Source organism: Aphidius gifuensis, linkage group LG4 (assembly GCF_014905175.1).
Source record: "Aphidius gifuensis isolate YNYX2018 linkage group LG4, ASM1490517v1, whole genome shotgun sequence".
Classification (NCBI taxonomy): domain Eukaryota; kingdom Metazoa; phylum Arthropoda; class Insecta; order Hymenoptera; family Braconidae; genus Aphidius; species Aphidius gifuensis.
This window is the reverse complement of record NC_057791.1, coordinates 16,905,105-16,920,622: the sequence shown is the minus strand read 5'-3', so window position 1 is coordinate 16,920,622 and position 15,518 is coordinate 16,905,105. Positions and strand designations below refer to the sequence as shown.

Below are 15,518 nucleotides of genomic sequence, written 5' to 3'. Positions count from 1 at the left end.
ACAAAGAAAATATTGTAATAAAAATATATCAATGACCTCCAAGAATATCAAAGCTCTGACATCTAAGAATGATTATTAAAATTATTTAATAAACAGTCGATAAAATAAAATAACATATAAATTTAATAATGTTAAAAATTAAAAAGAAAAAGTTTCTTATTTAAAAATCAATTAATAAATAATTTACATAATTTATTATTTAAAATTCAAACAAATCAACAACTGTATCAGATAAATCAGTAAAAAATTCATTGATTGGATTTTTCGATGATTTTTTAGTTCTACTTCTTATAAATTCTCTTTGAATATTTTGATTATTATAATTATCATTTGGAAATTTAATAACTGATCCAGAATTTGCTGAGCCTTGAACATTTGCCTGGCCAAATGTTTGATGTTTAACATGACCATGTGATTGTTGTCCATGATTTCCACTTGAAGATAAACCCTGAGATTGACCATTTTCATATGAATTTAATGCCAGTGAACCAGAGCTAAAACTAGCTTGAATTTTTTCATTATTATTTTGTTCAAAAGCTGATGAAGTAGCTTGAGAATGACTCTGAGCATTTCCTGTTGTTTGACCATAATTTTGAGTCCAAGATGATGGTTGACCATGTCCACTGTAAGAAGATGATTGTCCAGTAGAAAAACCATTTTGTGAATTAGAAGATGAACTTGCTGATGCTGCTGAAACTTGTAGAGATGGTTGTTTAGGATATCGTTGAATATTTCCACTGTGTTCATCAATAAAAGCTCGATGATTTCTAACAGATGATGGCCGATAATCACTGATTAAAACTGTTGGACGAGTCTGTTGATACTGTGAATCATCCACATCAATATCAAGACGAAGTGGTCGATTGTCATGTCCTCCATAAAATCCACCCCGACCAGAATATTCTCCTCCAGGTGTCATATAAACTCCTAGAAAAAAAATTATACCATTTAATTAAAAAAAAAAATAGAATATCTTTCAATAAATAATTACCTCCAACATTGTAATTGGGACTTATGTTTGTCCATGAAGGTTTACCACGTCGTTTATTATTTTCTTCATATGATGATCCAACTGCTGCTCCACTACCACCAAGACCAGATGCTGTTGCTGAATTCCATGATCCAACGCTTGATTGAGCACTACTCACTGCTTGATTATTATTATTTATTTTTCCATTTGACGATGAACTTGCCTGACCAATTGCAAATGAATTTGAATTAACATTTGATTGACCACCAAATTGATTTAAATTAAATGCATTTGAATTAGACGATGACAATCCTGATAAACCAGCTGAAAATGAACTTGATTGACTTGTTGATAAAGTTGATCTAAAAAAAAATTTAAATAGTAAATAATATAATTAATTTATTTTTTTGTAAATTAATTATTATTTCGTGAAAAATTTATTGACGAAATAATAATATAAACAAAAAAATATTCCACCTACGTAATGATGAATCATTTTTATTGAATCATCTAAATTTCAATATGTTTTTTAAATAAATACTATTATTTTTGAATTTTTATCAATGTTTAAATATTTATGTTACTTGTTAAAAATAATATTTCACTTTGTTAAGTTGCAGGTGAATTTCACTGTTAGTTTATGACGCACGTGTTATTATTATTTTTCAGAATAAAGGTCTCGTCTGTAATAATTTATATGATAATAGAATTATCGATAATAAATTTGTGGAAAATAAAAAAATGTAAATGTAGTCTCGTTAATCATATTTTAAATAATATGATTAAATTGAATTTTTTTATATTGATAAAAAAATAAACGTTAATCACTAACCCGACATTTTCAAATGCGCTTGAAGCCATACTTTGTGATTGTGATAAACTGATGCCATTATTTGTGCCTGCAATACTTAATGAATGAGAATTACTTGATCCAGAATTTACAGTAAAACTTGCAGAAAATGGTAGAAATCTTGGCTGGGATGAATGTTGAATTTTTATCATATCAGACAATGCTTCTGGTATTAATTCTGGTGGTGTATTCCAACGTTTTTCATTATCAGAATTGTAATTCTTTCTCTCAACTAAAATCAATATTTAATATTTTATTTCTAGCATTATTACTATTATTTTATTTTACGTATTTTCTAATTTATTTCTTTTTAAATATTATTCATATAATGAAATGATTGTTGTGGCAATATTTTTATAACGAAAAAAAAAAATAATTACGTATGTTTTACGAGGAATATTGACCATGAGAATTGTCTTTCACGGTCATCAATTAAATTATTTTTCCAGACTAAATGATGACCTTGAAATTTTTCTTATAATTTTTTATTTTTTCAATGAACGATATATTAATCATTTAAACAAATGTGACATTAAAGATTTTAAAATTGATAAGCAACATAGAAATAAAAGAAACAAACAAATCATTTAATATTAAAATTTATCTTCCACTGTAATTAACAATTTTAATTAATTTAATTTTTTCTTTAATCAACTATGTTTCCTATTTTTATTAAATTTCGTTTTTAAACTTTTTATAACACTGAGTCAATTATTATTATTTCAACTTGAAAATGTCTAAATAGTTTTTGTAAATTTACAGTTTACACGAGATTTAATTAAACTAATTATAATAAGTTTGATAAAAAGATTTAAATTATCTCACCTGTTGACACAAAATTAAGTGTTAAAAAATTTATAAAAATAAAATAAATACATGTGCACATTGCCATGATTGAAAGTATTCTGTCTTGATGTCATGATGTCCTGGCTTTTTTTAACAAGTATGAATGACCTCAGTGAAGTTATTAAGATGCAAGTAGTGTTTTACGATTGCCACTTGGTTTTACCCACGTCCAAATTCAGTACACACATGAAAATAAATAAATCATTTTTTTTTTTTTTTTCATTCTGTAAAAAATTACTTAACAATGATTATTGACTTTTTTTTTTTTCTACTATATATATTTAAAAATATGTAATGAAGCTTTTATAATAATCAAACAACTGCGTAAATGAAATTTTTTTTTTTTTAATTATTTTTTATTCTATTTATAAGCATTTTTTTTTTTTTAAATTGCAATCCTAGTTATTTATTGAAGCATACATTTTATTTCTAAGAAAAAAAAAAATAATATATTAATATTTTTTTTTTTAATAATAATAGAATTTCAGAATAATAAATTGGAGTAAAATGAAAATAAAAAAAAAATAATAATTACAAAAAAAGCTGAGAAGAGTTCAATGTATTTTTTTTTTTAATTTTACATGTGAAAATATTTTTTTTAAAAAGGTTTTATTTATCATCACTTGAGGGTTTTCTAGCATTTTTTCTAATTTTATCAAATTGATGAGAATTATTATCTCTCGATAATTCAGTGTTATTATTTTTCATTGTTGTATTTTCCAATAGTGAATTAACTGATGTGTAGCTTGGAAAAATAATATTATTGATTGGCTTTGTATTAACAGCATCACTCATTTCAACAACAGTTTGTTTTGTTGTTTGTATATTTGTTTTTGTATTAGCATCTATTATCGGTTTTTCACTTGAAGAACTTTCATACTCAGTTGATGAAATTGTCGAGTTTGTACCAACATCAGACTGATCAATAATACTTGAAGCTGATGGTTGACTAGTCGATGTTGATGATGATGATGATGATGATGATGATGATGATGATGATGATAATACTTGTAAATTTTCATTTGTTATTTTTGATTTTTCAGTTGGTTTAAAAAGTACTCGTCGTAAAAAGCTTGGAGTTGTTGGATACATTTTTGAAGAATAATTTATCCGTTCCATATCTAAAATACATAAAAATATAATTTAAAAAATACACCAACATTATTATAATTAATTTATGTAATATATTTACTTGTCTTAATTGCTTCAAGTGTGTGGATAATATAATTCTGTGATACTTCTAGACTATAAAGTCTATTTTTCATTTGATTAATTTCATTGTCTTTTGAAGGATTATTTTTCCAAAATAATCCACTGACTGATGGAAATACCCAACTGGGTCCAGAATTAATCCATTCCTTTGCCCTTGCTTCAGTTGACATTGATGAATCATTTTTTGTAATACTTGTTGTCATAACTGGATCTCCTGAAATTTTATTATTTTACAAAACTATCAATAAAATATAAAAATACATTACTTTAACATATTTCTTTTTTCACTTTACTCACCATAAGTATTTTTTAAGAAAAAAAATAAAATCAATACAATTACAAACTTCATTTTCTTTTGAAATTAAATTTTTTTTTTCGTTTCTAACGTTTTATGATACTACAGTAAGAAATATATTTCTCATACTGAGCCTAATAATTTTTTTTACCGGCTTATATAGGCTAAAACTAGTTCTAGATATTTCTATTCGTATTGATAAACAATACGAAGCCATTAGTCTAACGAATCTCTGACCTATCTTTCACATATACGACCCATCGAAAAAAATAAAAAAAATCCACTCATCCTTATTCTCTTTATCCCTTTATTATGTTCATCTTTTATTCTTACATTTCTTTATTATTCATTTTTCATTCGAAATGAATATAAAAAACGAACAGAAAAATTTATCAAAGTGCCTGTGATAAAAATGGTCTATTGTTTTATCAGTTATATACTGTGAATGCTCTTAAAACATTTTTTTCATTTTTGTTAATGTAGCACTCTCGACATTATAAAAAACATAAATTTCAAAGTTTTTATCTACACTAGAAAATGTATTTAACTGAAAAAAAAAAAAATTAAATATTTAAAAAGTTATTTTTAATGAGAGAATATTATTTTTTTTTCGAAGAAAAAAAAAGAACAAAGGTAATCCCGATCATGTCATTAATTTATATAGATTTATATTCACTTCAGCCTAATCAATTACATGAATAATCAATTAATGGTTTACTATGAAAATCAGTAAACAAAATAAAAATGAAAAACATGTATTTATGTGTTTGTTTTATGAAATAATAGTGGCTTTAATAATAGAGAAGATAAAATCGCGTGTAGTGTTGAGTATCGATCGATTATCTCATTTATCCAGGATGTGTTACCACTTGAATATCACATCATGATAAGCATGTCTATCATTAAAAAAATATACAATGAATAATTATGACCATGACAAACATTCAGTCTTTTAAGTTGAACTATCATTTATACCTTATTATTAAACTTAACATTAAAATAAATTTAATTGTTTTATAACTTGTTTTATTTCATTTTTCTTTACTATAAAAGAATATCTTTTTTACTATATAATTATTAATTAATAATAATAGCATTATTTATTTTTTCTAAATTTATTATTTTTGTTTAAAAATTTATTACTTTCTTTTTTTTTTTTGTTTTATTTTTGATAATAATTCAAGTACAGACATTGTTTATATCTAAAATTTCCGTGAAACCTTGAACCAGTAAATTTATTTATTTGATAAACATTAAAAGAAAAATGAAAATATATTATTTTCATTATAACTTGAATAATATCTGTTGATATTTTGTTATTTATATTTAAAAAAAAAACAAAAAGAAAATATATAATAATTACTAAGAATTTTATGATTATTTTATATAAACAAATTTTAATTTTTTTTCTAATAGTTATTTAATAGATTGTTAATGTGTTTGGTCAGGTCAATCCAAGGACATGTAGCCAAAATATCGATAGCTTATTATATTTTTTTATTGATGTTATCTTTAAAATATATACGCATAACGTCAAACGAAACAGACACAAACTCATAATGAGTATAATATCCACAAAGATATATAGAAAACAACCTGAAAGGCAAATGATGTCGATGCTATATAAGATGATTGTGAAACTTGTTAAGTTAGTCATTCTCTTGCCAACCGCCAAACGATTACTTGTGAATTTAAAAAAAAGTGTTTAACAAATAAATAAAAAGTAATATTATTTTATTAATAATTATTTTTTTTTTTTAATTAAAAAAATAATTCTCAAACAAGAGAATTGCGTAAAAGAATTTTTTTAACACAATGATGGATATCAAGGTCGCATTTTGTGTTGTGTTGATCATTGTAAGCATGGCCAACAACTCTCAGGGTCATGGAATGAAGAAGAGATCTCCATCGGGTAGGTTCATTGACACAACTTGTAATTTAATAATTAAAAAAAAAACAAAACAATAATTACAATTATAATTTAATTTATAACTAGATAATTTAATTTTGTTATCAAATTTTTTCAATGATTATTTTGAAAGTTTTTTAAATACGTCAGAGTTGGATTTCCCAGATACAACTTCCTCGTATCTTCTCATGGACATACGTATTTATTTTTTAAATATTTTTTTTTTTTTATTTAAAATGTTCTTTTGATTTAACTATTTTATACAATGTTGTTGGTTTTAATATAAATATATCTAAGAAATAATAGAGGCTAATAATACAAGCAAAATAATTTTAATTTTTTCACAATATAATGAAATTTTTTTTTGTCATATTTTTTAAATGACATATTATTATATGCCACTTGAATAAATAAATATAATAAAACGTCATAATTTTAATACACAAATCGGTTATTGTTTTTTAATAATTATCAAAATTTTTTTAAATAAAATTTGTTGTTTAAAAGATTTAATATTATAAACCTCGACCTGTTTTTTATTATTATTACACCATAGTTAATCCGAAAAACTTGATCAATAAAATTTTAGAGAAATTTATATTCATCGAACGTTAAAATTTTTATTTTTTTCAAGGACATTTAACCAAATTTAAAAAAAAAACAAGCTACGCGTATATTAATTTATATTTTTTTATTTTTGCTTTTCCTGATTATCACGAATAATGTTTAAAATATAATACAAGATAATGACTTTAAATATGCTTTTGTATAATTTATTATAATTATTATTTAAAAAAATAAATTTAATGCGTTTAGAATTTAATTGATATAATATTCACAGTCATCATCAGAAGCACGCCTAGATAAAAACAAAAAAAAAAAACAATTAAAAATGCTTAACGTTAGAGAAAACAAAAAAAAAACTTGCTTTTGTCAAAAAGGTGAGCTGTCGTTGATGGATCTAGTGGTCAATGGAGATAATGAAAGACGTTTATGGAAACGTCAAGTGCCTCGCGATCATAAAAAACCAACAAAATCAAATGAAGCTGTAGCTGATAATGACACGACTAATTTGGAATCAACAAATACTAACACCGAGCCTGACTCATCGTCTGACCCTGACACAGGTCCTCCCGTAATGCCTCCAACCACACCTAAAACGCAAATTAAAAATCCAACTAAAATAACTCCCAGCACTAAAGCAACACCCAATATTAAAAATTCCCAAAATAAAAGATCAAATATTAATAGAAAAACACCATTAAATAATCCTAATTTACATGATAATCCTAATGAACCAGAATCAACGACAAAACGACTTCTTAATATTAGAATATTACCACAAGATTCAGACATACCAAATAAAAAGACAAATAGACGTAACAGAACAACTCCAAGACCAGTTGAAGTGACAGAAGAGCCAGAAGAGACAGATGAACAAGAAGAGCCTGATGAACAAGAAGAGCCAGAAGAAAAAGAAGAACCTGAAGAAAAAGAAGAACCAGAAGAAAAAGAGGAACCTGAGGATACAGAAGAACCAGAAGAATCAGTTGATAAAGAAACTCCAGAAGAAGATGAAACTGAATCTGAAGATGATAATCAACAAGATCCGAATGATTATGATGAAGATGATGGAAATGAAAATGATGATGCTGCTAAAGAGCCTTCTACACCAGCTCCAAAACCTATAAATTCCAACGACAATAAGCCAACAAACTCGGGGAGGCGTTCATCAACAAAACCACCACCACCACGATTTCCAGGACCAACGAGGCCTTCTTCTGGTAGTTTTGATAGAACTCGAAGACCTTCTCCAACGCGATCCAGTAGGACAACCACGTCTCCATTAATTAAAGACTCTGAATATCCAAATGAACCAACTGACGAGTCAATGGATCCTGATGAAGAACCAAAACCAAGTAGTACTTCTGCTCCAAGACAAAGACAAAGACCTGTTATTAAAAAAAAACCAAAACAATCAACAACAACAGCTCGACCAACTCAGTCTCCTTCTCCTTCTACAATACCAGAAGACAGTTTTAACGAATCCGATGACATTTATCCAATTTCTGCTGAAAATAATCCAAATTCCAGTATTAATGATCCAAATTCCAGTGACAATGATGATTCAGTCACAACAGCAAGACCAAAAACTCGTCCTAGTACTAAAAATTCTCCTAGAAATCGTCCTTCACGCCCTCGTCCAAAACAAAAATTAACTAAAAATAAAACAACCACTACAACAACAACAACAACACAAACACCTTTAGATTATGACGAAGCGCCAGAATTAGAATCTAATATTAATACACAATTAGCACCTAGATTCGGAGGTGATATACCTGATAAAAATAGTCCTAATTTAAATTCACCCGCGTCAAAATTACCATCAGCACAATTAGATAATCCAAATTATCCAAATTCACAATCATCTCCAGGAAATCCAGCAAATGCCTTCAGTTCAGCCTCCAGTTTTGGAAATGCAAATGCATTTGCCGGTGCATCAGCAAGTGCATCAGCATCTTCAACTGGAAATGCAAACTCATTCACCAGCGCTAGCACAGGAGCAAACCCTGAATTTTCAAATTCATGGCCAGATAATAATAAAAATTACATGAATCCTCCATTAAATTATCCTAATAATGCAATTAATTCACCATCAACATCTTGGATGATACCACCATCAACAAATCCAACTAATTTTAATCCTTCATTAAATTCAAAACCATCAAATGATATTCAATCATCACCTGATAGAATTATTCCAGGTCGATATACACCAGTTGTTAGTATATCTGGTACATTTGATGACAATGATAAAAATACAAATTATCCAATAAATTCAGTAAACTGTAATACAAATAATTGTAATAAAAATTTTAATCCAACTAATACCAATCCAATATACTCACAAAATTATCCCATGACAAATAATAATAATAATTATCAACCACAACAATATCCAAATCAAATGGGTTACAATCAAAATACATATTCAAAACCCAATTATGGCAATACACAATATGGTAATCCAAGTAATAGTGGGGGCTATGCTAGTGCTGGGAGTTTTGCGAATGGCGGGGTTGGTGGTTATCCATCATCAGTCAACAATCCAATGTATCCTGGGAATAATGAAATCGTTGTGAACTCTAGATTCGGTCCAGGTAAAAATAATTAAAAAACGAATCAATATTTTGCACCAAGGATATATGGATAAAGGGAAAAGGACAAAAGAAATTTCTTTTTTTTTTTTTTTTCTATAAAAGCATGAAAAAAAATATTGTTTACAAAGCATGTGTAAGACAAGTGACTAATTTTTCAAAATAGTAATTAATTTTTAATAAAAAATAATTTGTGTAATTTTATTACAGGTTTTTTTTTTTTATTGCATGAAATTTAATTAATATTCATAGCATGTTAAACTGTTTTAAAAAATTAATGCATGATTTTAATTTTTTGTTAAAATGTTATTTAAAAATTGAAATAATTAATTTTTTATTTTTTTTATTTTTAGGTCAAGACCTTGACTTTGGATTTCCGAATCATGGAGCTGATCATTTTAAGTGGGTACAAGAGCAGAATCAATTGATTCAGGCTAAAATACAAGCTCAGATTGAACATTTTCGTCAATTAAGCAATCAACAATCCCAGTAATTTTTTATACCTTTGCTTTAATCCTAAATTTACTTGCTAATATTGTAATTTAATTTTCAATGGTGATGGTTTAACAATTAACAAATTTATTTAAAAAGGAATATGGGTTCATTTGCAACAGCATCAGCATCTATGAATGATCATGGTGGTCATTCAAATCCAAATAAAATATATTCAAGAACCCGAGTTGTTAGTCCTTTTTCAAATTGGGGAATGCAGCAACCTGTTAATCATGCTGATGATTTTCCTGGTGTTGTTAACATTCCACAATTTAATTCATATCCAGTTCATCCAATGAACTATCCTGAACATAATAATTTTTATCCAGCTGATAGGTGATGGTTTACATATTAATATTTTTTATTTATTTATTTTTTACAGTATTTTTATCGCACATTTTTTTTTTGTTTATCCTCTAGCTTTGATAATATGGGGCAAAATTGGGGAAAAGGTGGTTCAAATGATGCCTGGGCATGGGGAAATGCCAATGCTGGACCAAGTGGAGGATCACAAGCTGGTGCAATAGGACCAGTAAGAAATATTATCTTGTCTATATTCATATTTAATTTATTTTATTTATTGTAAAATTTATATTTTCTTTTCAAGGTTGCACCTGGAATTGAATCAAGATTCGCTGAAGATGTACCATCTCCAGGTGGTGATGGTTCTTACAGTAGTTTTTCTAGCTCCAGTACAAGTTCCAAGGTTGGTCCAGATGGCAAGGTCATCACTACCAAAGAAGTCACAACTGGCGTCAACAATAATGGAAAAGTCTCCGTCAAAACAATTAAAAGTTAAAGATATTGTTTTTGATCATTCTTAAAGAAAAAAAAAAAGAAAAAAATACATTCCTTATTAAAATGTTATTTTTTTTATTGTAAAAATAAAATGTTAAATATGTTTAACATGTTATTTATTAGTTTTATGTAAATTCATGTGTTGCAATTATGTAATCTGTAAAAATATTTAAAAATATTAATTCAAAAAAAAAAAAAAAAAATGTATACTAAAAATTAAATTACTTTTTTTTTTTTTTTTTAAATAAAAAGTTATTTTATTATTATTTAAAATTGAAGTATTTGAAAGTTTTTTATTTATTCAGTGTATAACCTTGGCAATGATATTTATTTAGATAATTATTTGTATGACTGAGTTTTGTAAATGATATTTTATCACTGGGTCATTTGAGATAACATATTATGATAATTCGAAACATTCATTATAAATATAACTCTCAATAAAATAAATGTAAATGGAGGATTGATTATTTAATTTTTATTAATTTTAAGTAAAAAGATTCAATTAATATTAAATAGAATGAACCTTATAAATTATTTTTTTAAGAATAAATGAATACTTGGAATGATTGGTATCAATTATTACAATTAGATAAATACATGTGGGAGGTTGTTTCTAATCCAGGACTAGTAAAAATTACATTTCCACAAGATGTTAAGCCTGGAGCTCTCTGACCATGTTGGTCGAGGATAAAACAGATGATCTCTCACCTGGAAAAGTGGGTATTTGAAAAATGGAAGAATGCAAAAGCTCATCAGTAAATGGATTTTGATGACTTGTCCGTTTTGTGTTTGAAAAATCATTGTCTGCAGATTGTTCTTGATGTGAAAAATCATCTTGACTTGGAAAACTCAAAGTTTGAGTTTCAACTTGTGCATTCATGCGTGGTTGTTGAAGCGTAACATTTTTAATTTCGTCTATAAAAAAAAAATTAATTTATTATTTATGATGAATAAAAAAAAACTACAATTTCTTACCATTTTGTGATTGTTTATTTCCACTCGGAGCAGCATCAGCAATGCTGGCAATTATTAACACAGCACAAATAATGATAAACTTCATGTTGAATAATTTATTATAATTATAATCTTTTTAACTGAATAGCGTAGCTTTTATACCATTCGATAGACGTAGTTTCTTTTTTTACTTATTCAAAGATTATCGTCATAACTGATAAGGAAACTTTAGTTCCACAAATCTTGAATACCCAGAAAATATCCTGCATATTTTTTTTTTTCTGTTCAAAATTTTCTTCTTATTTTTAAATTATCAAATTGGTGATAATACCATTAACAGGTTCTTAGTTGAACATTTTTTCTAAAAGAGAATTTTATTATTTACCTCGTATGTCAAGAAATGTTGTTGTTTTTAAAAATATAAATAACCATGATCGTCATCAAAAGATTATTGGGAATTCCTAGAAAGTTGAGAATTTAAAATAACTCGCAATAAAATATTATAGTTTCCTCTTAATTTTTTTCCAGAATAAATCATCAGATTATCACAAAAAATTTATTGACCTTTGAATTTTAACTTTTTCCTCAATGGAAACATATAACTTTTTTTTTTCGATTTTTGATAACCTTTGAATAAATATGCTTTGAATAAATACACAAGAAATTTTTTGAATAAAAAAAAAATTATAAACTACGACTTTTAAGTGGTATAAAAGCAACGATATTCATTCAAACAAATCAATCAATTAATCAACTGTATCAACATGAAGATCATCATTATTTGTGCTGTGTTAATAATTGCAAGCATCTCTGATGCTGCTCCAAGTAGAAACAGACGATCACCAAATGGTAAGTAATTTTTATTATATTTATTCAATATCAAATTGTTATGTTTATTAAAATTAAATTAATTTTCTTTTATAGATCAATATGGAAATGTTGTGCGTCAACAAATCATTCGAACACAAACTGGTATACCTGGTATGGGTTTCCCAACTACATTTGGTTTTCAAAATCCAGGTGGTTTCCAAACCCAACCTGATTTTTTAAATCCAGGAATGGTTAGTTTTCCAACCACAGGATTGGGTGGTTTTCCAAACACAGGAATAACTGGTTATCAAACTTCATTTACTCAACCTTCCATTTATCAAATACCTAGTTATTCAACTGATGGATTAATGGGTCTTCCCTCCACTAGCATACTCCAAGTAGATCCAGGTTTAACAACTGGTGAACTTTATACAACTGGACTAGAATCAAGTCCAGAAATATCGATCTAATTGAAATAATAGATAAACATTCTATATAAATAAATAATCTCTAATAATTGTTGCATCGAGTGATCAACTCGCATATATACTTTGAATGAATAAAAATTAATATAATTCAAATCTAGATATTATGTCTTGTATCAATAGGTCATTAATGATAATCTTTTAATAAATATATTTATTTCCTCAACACTTTGTTTTTCAAAACTATATATAAGTTGAACTTTTTAACCAACAAATCAATCGTCAATAATCTGTAGCATGATTAACATGAATATCATTATATTTTTCGCTTTGATGATAATTGTAAGTATTTCTAATGCTGCTCCCAGCAACAAAAACGGATTAGAAAATTGTAAGTATATTTAATTTTTTAGTAAAATTATAATATTAAATTATTGATAACCTCAGTGTAATATGTGTTAAAGATGATCCTGAAATTATACCAACAACACAACGCAACTGGTTTCAGGACTATTTGGAATTAACTCAACGAAATTTGTTAGATCCTTGTTTTGCTCCAACTAGTTACAACTGTAATCTTCAAAAAAATCCACCACCTTTTTATATGAACGTCAGCACATTATTAAACGACGATAATATTAAAATTAAATATGTAAAAATTTAATCATTTAAATTATCACAAAAGCCTAAAATATACACTAAATTTTAAACTAAAAAAATTTAAAAATAAATCATAGTATAAATAAAAATTTTACGAGCCACACAATTGAAATAACCTGTCAATGGTATTACCACTAACTGAATAATTAAAATATGAAAAAAAAATCATTGACATTAATTGAAATACACGTTCGTATTTTAAATAATTTAACCAGTAAAATCGTAGCTCTTATAAAAGTCCTGAATGTATTTATGATTCTTAAGAGAACGTCCTATAAATCCATAACGACTATACAGTTTTACGATCGTAACCATCTAAAAATCTATTTTAAATTTGTACATATATATCCACAAGTGGGTCAGGTCTTGATTGTGCTGCAATAAATTTAGCAAACCCCTTGGTAACTTTTTCCTGGAAGAAATAATAAAATTATTTTAAAATGAAAATGAATAAGTAATAATAAAATTTATATATACATACCAATTTTTTCATTAAAATAATACAACACAATTATTGATCCTCAATGCTAAAAAAGGAAAAAAATATATATATTAATAAAAATTATAATTAAGATGAATAAAAAGTAATTTTTTTTTTTTCTATAATTTAAATTCTTTGAAGAGTTTTCCAACTGTTCTGCTGATTTCGATATAATTTTATATCTTTTACGATCCAATTAAGTATCTCCAGAAAGTTGTAATCTTTTTTTTTTTCCTCACGGATGAAAAAATAATATCTAAAAAAAATTGACTGATAATAATTGAGACTGGGTATTATAGTAACAAACTAAACTAGCTCGTTTACGACCTGCCAGCAAGCAACATTTATTACCAAATGCTATTATCAACTTGTCAGTTATATATGTACCAACACAAGTGAATAGAGGGTTTAAGGGGAACAGAAAAAAAAAGAGAGAGAAAGATAGTTAAATGGAGAAATTGAGGGTGAGATTCTTGTAGAGAAAATGCAACCCCATATATAGTCATACAAAGCACGATGATTGCACCAAGTCTATATACTAGCTTAAAGCAATTTTGGATACTATATAATATAACGTTTGAGTAAGAGGGGACACCCAGACAAAAGGGTTTGCCACCACCCCCTGTCCAACAAGCCCATTGAAATTCATTAACCATCATGGCCTCTTGCCATCACACTTCAAAGTGCTTTTGAAGTGTTCCCCATAACTACCTTTAAACTTTTGACTTTTCTTCAGAATCAAAATTTTTTTATTTTGTTTCTATTATCATAATTATATTATGTCAAATTAATTTAGCAACCCTTTCTTTTTATATCAAATTAGTCACTTTAGTTATTGTAGTCAATATATGTATTTTTTTTTTTTTTATAAACCTTGATGCAATAAATGTGCATCAAGTATTTGTTATGTAAAAAAAAAAAAATACTGAATGATATATCAAATGATCCATTCACCGAGTAATAATATATTTTTATTTTCTGTTAAAGAGATGCTTGAGGAGGAGCAAGGTCATAAAACTGATGAATTTATTTTCCACTTGGAGTGAAAGATAAAAAAAAATTTATAATTAACAATCCAGATGTTTGTTTTGTTTATATATGATTTTTTTTTTCTTTCTTTTTATGTTTTTGCAGGTGATCAATTTTAAACTTAACTACATGATGACTCATTTTGCATCATGTAATTAGCTGAGATATATTTGTTTTACTTGTTTTTTTTTTTGTTGAATGACTTTATTTTTTATTTTGATTCTACAAAGCCATTTTTAGGATAAGTCATGATTAATGTACTGTGGCTAATTGTGTTGTTGAATGAGGGAGAATAGTCAGGATACAATCATCTCAATGTGTACATTGTTTTGTATAGATAAAAGTAGATATACCGTGTTTGTTAATGGACATTGTTTGATATTGAAAATAGGAGAACTTGAACCGGATAATAACAGAAATTCATTTCCGATATTTACACTCGATTATTATCAAATATTTGTAAATATAAAATCATTGAATTTAAATACAAACAAATATTTAAATATATATCTAAATAAAATAAAATAAATATAAAGAAATAAAAGATTTAAAATATTTTTTTATATCAGTTTTTTAAATTTAAAAAAATACCACATGTCATGTCATCATTAATCATATTAAAC

The 15,518-nt window shown here is 26.4% G+C and overlaps 5 protein-coding genes across 5 annotated transcripts; 2 read left to right on the top strand and 3 right to left on the bottom strand.

Moving 5' to 3' along the window:
- Window positions 1–199: 199 nt before the first annotated feature.
- LOC122855334 (hornerin-like) lies at window positions 200–2,856 on the bottom strand. Its single transcript, XM_044156623.1, has 4 exons — window positions 2,646–2,856; window positions 1,803–2,052; window positions 992–1,332; window positions 200–927 (listed from the first exon to the last, which is right to left on the bottom strand). Exons 1-4 carry the CDS (start codon window positions 2,710–2,712, stop codon window positions 200–202), a joined length of 1,386 nt encoding a protein of 461 aa, XP_044012558.1. The 5' UTR covers window positions 2,713–2,856.
- Window positions 2,857–2,987: 131 nt separating this feature from the next.
- On the bottom strand, window positions 2,988–4,303 carry LOC122855332 (zinc finger CCHC domain-containing protein 10-like). The gene is made up of 3 exons (XM_044156621.1): window positions 4,176–4,303; window positions 3,859–4,092; window positions 2,988–3,787 (listed from the first exon to the last, which is right to left on the bottom strand). Exons 1-3 carry the CDS (start codon window positions 4,225–4,227, stop codon window positions 3,276–3,278), a joined length of 798 nt encoding a protein of 265 aa, XP_044012556.1. The 5' UTR covers window positions 4,228–4,303; the 3' UTR covers window positions 2,988–3,275.
- Window positions 4,304–5,790: 1,487 nt separating this feature from the next.
- On the top strand, window positions 5,791–10,588 carry LOC122853991 (homeobox protein 2-like). The gene is made up of 7 exons (XM_044154402.1): window positions 5,791–6,085; window positions 6,826–6,848; window positions 6,924–9,246; window positions 9,597–9,732; window positions 9,835–10,071; window positions 10,156–10,267; window positions 10,343–10,588. Exons 1-7 carry the CDS (start codon window positions 5,989–5,991, stop codon window positions 10,532–10,534), a joined length of 3,120 nt encoding a protein of 1,039 aa, XP_044010337.1. The 5' UTR covers window positions 5,791–5,988; the 3' UTR covers window positions 10,535–10,588.
- LOC122855333 lies at window positions 10,372–11,929 on the bottom strand. Its single transcript, XM_044156622.1, has 2 exons — window positions 11,512–11,929; window positions 10,372–11,451 (listed from the first exon to the last, which is right to left on the bottom strand). The coding sequence occupies exons 1-2, from the start codon at window positions 11,594–11,596 to the stop codon at window positions 11,189–11,191; spliced, it is 348 nt and encodes a 115-aa protein (XP_044012557.1). The 5' UTR covers window positions 11,597–11,929; the 3' UTR covers window positions 10,372–11,188.
- Window positions 11,930–12,254: 325 nt separating this feature from the next.
- LOC122853990 lies at window positions 12,255–12,770 on the top strand. The gene is made up of 2 exons (XM_044154401.1): window positions 12,255–12,339; window positions 12,415–12,770. The coding sequence occupies exons 1-2, from the start codon at window positions 12,255–12,257 to the stop codon at window positions 12,768–12,770; spliced, it is 441 nt and encodes a 146-aa protein (XP_044010336.1).
- The last annotated feature ends 2,748 nt before the right edge of the window (window positions 12,771–15,518 follow it).